The 7,685-nt window shown below is 39.7% G+C and overlaps 1 protein-coding gene across 3 annotated transcripts in view; it reads right to left on the bottom strand.

Annotated features, from left to right (window-relative positions):
* Window positions 1-503: 503 nt before the first annotated feature.
* The window catches only part of babam2 (BRISC and BRCA1 A complex member 2), an 82,369-nt gene continuing 75,187 nt past the window's right edge, over window positions 504-7,685 (bottom strand). For 2 of the 3 annotated variants that reach the window (XM_037125393.1, XM_037125394.1), the window contains exons 9-13: window positions 3,958-4,028; window positions 3,703-3,785; window positions 3,434-3,587; window positions 1,431-1,493; window positions 504-859 (exon numbers count right to left, since the gene is read on the bottom strand). In XM_037125393.1, the coding sequence (XP_036981288.1) occupies window positions 853-859; window positions 1,431-1,493; window positions 3,434-3,587; window positions 3,703-3,785; window positions 3,958-4,028 (378 nt within the window). In that variant the 3' untranslated portion in view covers window positions 504-852. The remainder of the gene's footprint in view (window positions 860-1,430; window positions 1,494-3,433; window positions 3,588-3,702; window positions 3,786-3,957; window positions 4,029-7,685) is intronic. The other variant, XM_037125395.1, reaches the window with a different exon arrangement.

Below are 7,685 nucleotides of genomic sequence, written 5' to 3'. Positions count from 1 at the left end.
TCATCCCTGCAGCACTCTATCTATTAGAAAATGTTAACAAGCAAACATTTTTCACTAAGATAAAGAAACATTATCTGCTAAACAAAACATTACATTGTAATTTTGATTCAAGAAGCCCTCAACTGACTTGAGTCATTACAAAATAACTTAAATGTTATCATACAGAATGGCCCAAATTGTAATAGTCAAAGCATCAGTCATCTTACAGGGTTGTGACACTGCAGCTGCTTCTTTCAAAATTGAAGTTTATGGGAAATGGCCTTTTTGGTTCTCTGTGTGTCACATGACATTGTAATTACAGGTAATTACAAAGTGGGTTAAAAGCCCAGCACTGTCCCTGGGGGCTTGTTATCAAAGCACAGCCTTTTTTATTGTAATCATACTAAAGTCTTGATGTTGTGACCACTCTCAAGTCTTTCCCACCATCATTATGTGACCAGTGATACCAAGGATAATTTCCAATACAACACACTGCAGATCAAAGATAAAACAATGACACACTGTCAGGGGTAACAGACTAATTTACTGGGTGTAAAAAACATGTTTTTACTTACAGTACTGTCAACATGTCTTCACAGGGCTCGAAATAGTCACATAGAAAATACAATTTAAAGGCAAAACTACCTGTAGGTCATTTTGACATTGACAGTGGAGGCAAAAGAGAAAACTGTGTGAGTGACAAAGACAAGCAAACAGTAAACCAAGGTGTTTTACAGCATTCCTGGAGCTCTTTGTAATTTTAATAGTGTGCATGTTGTTTACATGTCAGCAAATATCTCTTCATGGCATGGCACCCATTGATGAAGCGTTGTGAGCCCAACCCTCTGTGGTTAGCCTGCTTCAAGCCAAGTATCATTGGCAAAACACAATTAAAGAATACCAACTATTGTTAGATCCGACAGTCAAATTATTCAAGTTCTCGCAACATGTTCCTGTCAAAGTTTCTCAAAAATGCAAAATAAAGCCCATTACTGTTAGCTGGCAACAAGCAAGAAACATCAATCATCAATTTAGCCTTCTCCAACAAAGTTGTGTGTCATGAGCACAATGGGCACACCATCACGTCAACGGCTTGTGTTTACAGCATATGTTTGTGCTAATTTGAAACATTTTACAAGTACTGTTGAGTAAGGTTTTAGCTACAGCATATTGCAGAGTCGGGGCAACTTCTTTTAAACTGCTAAACCGAAGCGGCTTCTCACTGAAACTACGATAACCAGTGGATGTACAAAGCCGCAACCAATCTAAGGTCAAACTGTGGAATTCACAGAGTCAGTGTCCAATAAGAACAGTGTCATTCATTTGACATTTCTTAGATGTCAGTCTGTGCATATTAATACACAGGTACACAACAGGATGCACAAATACACACATTCAGATACAAACTCCCACAGGCAGCTCTCCAGGGATGTCATTAAGCTAAAGGATACTAGAGTTTCCCATTGGCGAAGGCTCCCTCTTGGAACTGAGGGATAAAACTCTTAAAATATGCCCTGGGTGAGAGACAGAGACAGGAGAGGACGGGGGGGAGAGAGAGAGAGAGAGAGCAAATACAACATCAAATATGACAATAATTGTGTTTCAACTGCTTCAAAGCATCTAACAAATTCACTGAGTCGGTCCCAGCCGCAGCATGTATGAGAGTACAGATGAAAGGCTGACTGTGTTTCTGTGTTACAATTATATCTGTACATGAGATATGGACTCTGCATGTATTAACACAGGAAACATAACTCAGCTGCAAGTGAGAAATAAAACGGGCGAGAAAAAAAAACCCAGCAGCCAACTGGGTATTTAGAGACATATTCAGGTGGTGTGCTCAGGTGTATGTGTATATGTTCTATTTGAACATTTGGGTAAATAAGTGTATTCACTTTCTTACAGAGAGCTGGATAGGAAAATTATTACCGCTTTCATTGCTGTTGGTTCAATATGTAGTTAAGCTTAGCATAGCATAGCTTCAAGGCTGGAAGAAGGGTAAAACATAATTTGTGTGTAATTCCCAGAATCACTTTATTTTCATGACCTTAGAATGAACTTTTAATATCTTCAAAGAGAGTAGGTCTTTCTTCATGATCCAACATGGTGCACCACCATGTCTCTACAGTAGCCCAGAACAGACAAACCAACACTAGCTCTAGAGGGGGCCTTCATAGCCATCATAGGCTCGGCTCTCCTGTACAGGACAGGGAGGGAGAGCCAATGGTATTCACTTGGTTGCAATCTGCAACCTCACTGTGAGATGTCCCCAAATCCTACACACTGGAAACTGAGGGACTCTAGACATGATCCCAGTTGTGTAAATACCCCAAAAATGTACAACTCCGTTAACTGATGAACTGATGAAGAGACACTGTTTCACCTTCCCAAAAATCCACTGAAGAAAAGTCTGAGGCCAACTGGACCAAATGTTCAGCTCTCCATACTTTAAGCAACAGTGATAATCAAAATCAATCAATCCCTTTTAGCCTCATTTAATAACTTCTTATCACTGTTATAGAGGAATCATTGTTTGTATGTAAGTGTAACTATATCAGTTTCTTATTAATGCTTTCTTATTAATCAATTAATAGAGAGTTTGCTAGCTGTTAACTGAACAGGTAGTTTGGTTAGCCACCTTACCGCCCTGTAAATAAATCTCTACATGGGTAGCAAAAAAAGGCTGTTCCTGGAGGCTCTTCTTTTGGACTCGCACAATGTTTTATTTAAAGGGCTTTCCCTTTGGTAAGTTGCATAGTTAGAACAGGTTGAAAAATACTGTAATTTTCCTTTAAACAATCTTTACTAAGCTAAAGCTTTTTTTCAACCAAATCCAGGAGCTACCAGACCAGAATCAAAATAGGTCTGCAGAATTTTTTGTAGAGTCATTAAAATAAATGGCAAAAGAAAGAATTTCAGGGGTAATCTATGAGCAAAACAGATAATATATCGCTTTATGCAACTTCCATAGTCACTCTGAACTTTCAAATATTTACAGCAGTTGTTAACCTTTGCCATGCAGAAGGCAAACACTTTCCAGGCTGTGACCCACGCCTATAGATTTACTCTGATGGGGTTGCACCAGTTAATGTTTACTGAGGGTGGAATAAAATCTGTGAATATCAACAAATGGCCTGTGTATAGTGTGGTCCAGACAATATGGTCTTACTGTATCATATATCTAATGCAATCATACGTGATTTATTCAGCATGATAGAAGACTTTGTCTGACTTATATGAACATTATTACACACTTAACAGTCTTTGGAGGACAGCCCTTTAATGCACTTGAATTTGTGGAGCACAGCATAGTTCAAAACATGCCAACCATAATGTTGCTTCTGATTTTTGGGTTGTTCTATATTTCATTCTGACTCTCATGCAAAATGCTTTCAAGTGTAAACAAACACATTTTCCAAAATGCAGAGGATCTAATGAGTCGACATCTACATACTTGGCCCTCTTTGCCATCTCATTGCCATCCCAGCGAGGGCTGTAGGGATACGACTTCTGCACCTGAGAGTAGAGCTGACCACTGTTGGTGAAGTGGTATACCGACTGGAAGGTGAGGGTGGGCTGGTCTCTGGGGAAGTACAGCGGGAGATCCACTACGAGGAAGAGAGGGACAGAGACAGGGAGATGTATAGAAGGAGAAAGAGGAGCATAGGGTTACTGTACAGTCTCAGATGTGATCCGTGTGTGTGTGTTTTGCAACTTTCCTACCATGTACTAGGAAGCAAAAGTCTTTCCACATGAGGAGAAGAGTGAGTTTTGTGAATCCCTCCGCATCATACTCCACCATGCCCCTGCAATAAACACAAATTCATTCCCGCAAAGTCTCCAGGTCTCATCTGTCGCCCACAGGACGTCCTTGTAAAAGCCCAGGGACATTGACAAAAAGAAATGACTGCTGAACACATGTTGGGATCACTTAAGTGGAGGATGATTTGGATGATTTGTCCTATTTGGTTGACTCACGTTCCAAAGTGGCTAAGGAAGGCAGCGATGTACTCTCTCCTCTTGTGATAGCCTTGGATGACATACTGCACCTAGAGAGTACAAAGTTAAGGGTTTAGTACACGATAGAAATGGCAAAAGCAAAACGGCATTTGAACCATCAAAACAAAACACGAAAAACAAAAACTAAACAGTGAGTGTATTTGTGGCATTTCTTTTACTTCACAGTTAAAAGGCATCTGCTGCACGCACAGGATATGAAAATCAGACTTTTAAAGATGTTTTTGCTGATTAAGACTTCAGTTAACACACAAATATCTGTTCGAACTCTTAACTGTTTCCTGATGGGAAAAAAAGGCTCTTTATGATCTATGAAACTGAAACAAAGCAGTAGTTTTAGTTTGTGATGTCCAAATAGGTTACGCAAAGGCAAAATAATCGTTAAAGGACTGCAGAATTATCATACTTAAGGTCAAAATCTTGTATATTCAAATCATGGCATACACAGCTCAGTGTTTAATTACGATTTAAGTTTATTATACTCTCGACTGTACAAAAATAACACATCTGGGTGGACATGATCATTGTACACCCCTTTTCAGGCACAATGCCATGATGTGTTAAAAAAAGGTTGCTGCCTTATTAGCACTTCTAAATGTGTCTCTGTTGAAGCAGTGGTAGAACAGTTAGTGTCTGAAAGATGGACTGAAGTAAAGGAATTGAAAAAGTAACCAACAATGACCATCACCATCCTCCAGGCAGTACTATGCTTGAGATGTCTCACTCCCTAACTACTTTTATCATCAACTCCATAGTAAACGATGTGTCTGATCCTGAATGTTACTGATGAGCACCTCTTAAAACAAGTGTAATGTCTTCTGGGTGTAGTCTAATAAAGTATACCATCTGCTGCTTTCTACTGTAGCCTTATTTTCTGCATGTACGCCATGTCGAAAAGCAACACACAACCAAAAAAAAAAACCAAAGAGACAAACTCGGCTCCTAGCAGTGAGAAAGGAGTCAATCATTTATTTTAAGCGTTGTTTTTACTGCATTAATAAAAGTGTTCACAAACTGTCTTCATGTACAAAAATCATGTGGATTAAATTTGGTAATGATGTTGTCCTCACAGCAGTTAGAGATTTCTAAAGATTTTGACATTATTTTTTAAATTATCTAATATGTGACAGTAGGAAGTGTCAGAAAAACATGGGAGAGGAGCAGAGGGGAAGCTGACACATGAACTGGAGACATTACGATAACATGATTATAGGTCTTTGACCTCTGGCCTAGAAGAATACCCTTGCAGAAAAAGCATTTCCTGTTTAATGAACAAGAATATTGTGTTTATTGTTTTCAGCCTCATCAACTGAATTCCCTTTTTCATTCCCCTCAGCAACTGTCCTTTCCACAGGATTTCCGGGTCTTTCTTTCCCTAAATTGGCTCCTTATGGGCAGAGCCGACTCTCAGTCTGTGTACAGCCTGAGAGGAAATGCTGGCAGTGCTGTACATGCTAGCAGAGAGGCTTTCTGAGTGAACCTACCCAGAATGTAAACAACACCTTGGCCTTCAGAGAGATTAAGCAAGGTGAACTTTTTTAATGGTTGCTTTCACTTTAAAACCTGACAGCTCAGAGCACAAAAGCAGTATTACATGCAGTTTTTAGCTTACCACTTGACAGCCAAATAAGCTGGTGTTAAAAGCTCTACCAAAAAGTCTGTCAAATGGAACTCGACAAGACTGTCTGCTAAAGGTACTCTATTATTCTTAATATAATTTCTCCATTTCAGTCAGTGTTTTTCCAGAGCCATAACATTCTTTTATTAAAATATTGATACATTACAGTTTAAAACAAACAGTGTTACTTGCAGAAGTCCACAACCAAACAGCACCATATATTTACATTAATATACTACTTTGTAGAGTCTATGGTTTGTAAAACTATGTGTTGTAATTTTCTGTTGGCAGTGATGAGCACTTTGCAATTGACCAAAAGGCCACATGTCCTAACACTGAAACGCAGCATGCATTCACAGTTCTGAAGACCATAAATGTATCCCAAAACTTCACACACATATTTAACCTGGCATTCCATTCACATACATTTAAAAATCTGAAATGAATATAAAAGAATGTCACAAATATGTTTATACATTGTTTATGTACAGGAAGAAAATGATAAGAGGGAGTGAGAGGAAACGTTCATAAAAATCACAAAAAAAACCCCAACAGCCATCAATTAACCCACATGAACACACACACACACACATGAACGCACGCGCACGCGCGCACACACACACACACACACACACACACACACACAAAGAGGTTCTCCTCTTGTGAGCACATGACCAACATGTGTTTAGCAGGGGTTGACAGGTGTGATTAACTGCTATCTTTAAGTCCGAAGAGAAGAAGGCTTTGGGCTCGCTTGACTGTTAAGCATCCTGGGCAGGTGAGAAAGCCTGCAGTCACTCGGCCAGCCATGAAGGTGACCTGCTCCATTCACCCAGCAAGACTAAGCCTTAGCAGGATGCTTTTATATCACTGCACCTGGCCCATGATCGTGAAGCTCTGATTATAGAACATTTTAAATTCATTTATTTTATTGTCAGTTAGACAAAAAAAACCCCCAAAAACAAACAATTATAATAACCAAAAAAATGGTTCTGATCATTTGACAACTGGCCAGACAGTTCTGACATATATACTGACACCAGAAAAATATCTGTAAAAGGCCAATATTGACTAATATATTGGTGAGGCTCTTCTCTGCAATATGGAATAAACTGAACCTCTGCTGCAGTGATGCAAGAATAATGTGAGAATGAAATAAGATATTGATGTCAGTACATTTATAGTGCATGATCAGAGAATACATGACAGTTATTGATTATTTGTCTCAGCCCTAAGCACCAACCAGCAGTACAAGTGTGAGGTTCATTCGAGGACAGGATATGTCATGCATAAAACTGAAGACAGTGTTGCCTTACCCGCTGCTACTGCATGGTAGTGATTACTCATCGACCATGTATGAATGACGGCGCTTTTATGAAGGAGGAAAGTTGTAATCTCTGATACACACAGTCGTGTGTGTGATGGGCCTCATCTCTGCAAGAGCTCTTAAACACAGACACACATTGTGACTCAGCCTCCTGTTCAATTATGTTTACATGGGACAGTGGAGGCGGCCATTTAGCTTTCTCAAAAGCTGCAAGGCCACATACTCAATAAGCTGTTTATCTAGTTACTCAGTGTGTATGTGTGTGCCTTTTTCAAGGGAACTATGGATCATTGAACTTTCCCACCCATACTGTGAAAGGATTTCCCGCCCCCACCGTCACTGTGACTTACAGCCAAGTCTTTCAGTTGGCTGCCTGAAGGTCTGAGTGATGCAAGACAGGTGATCTTGCTCTGCAGGTATTCAAACCTGCCTGCACCCATGACTACCTCGCCCTCCCATCCATTTATTGGGTTTGTTCATGTGTCTGTGGGGAGTGTGATGCAATAACGCCGGAAGTGCTTCCTGCTGTGTGATTGAGAAATCTCTTCTCTGTTTGTCACATACACATTCACACCACCCACGGCTTTCATAGTATAGAGAGTGACTGACCTGATATCTGACTACAAATTCATTTTCATAGATAAATGTATCTTGTTTATCTGATAAGATCCACGTGTGCATCACAATTTAAATACTTTTGAAAACATTTACTGGAAAACGGGAGAAATTCACTGAAAGAAAATC

The sequence above is a fragment of the Acanthopagrus latus genome, chromosome 16 (genome assembly GCF_904848185.1).
Source record: "Acanthopagrus latus isolate v.2019 chromosome 16, fAcaLat1.1, whole genome shotgun sequence".
In the NCBI taxonomy this organism is placed as follows: Eukaryota; Metazoa; Chordata; class Actinopteri; order Spariformes; family Sparidae; genus Acanthopagrus; species Acanthopagrus latus.
The sequence above is the reverse complement of the archived record's forward strand: the minus strand, read 5'-3'. Positions and strand labels throughout refer to the sequence as shown.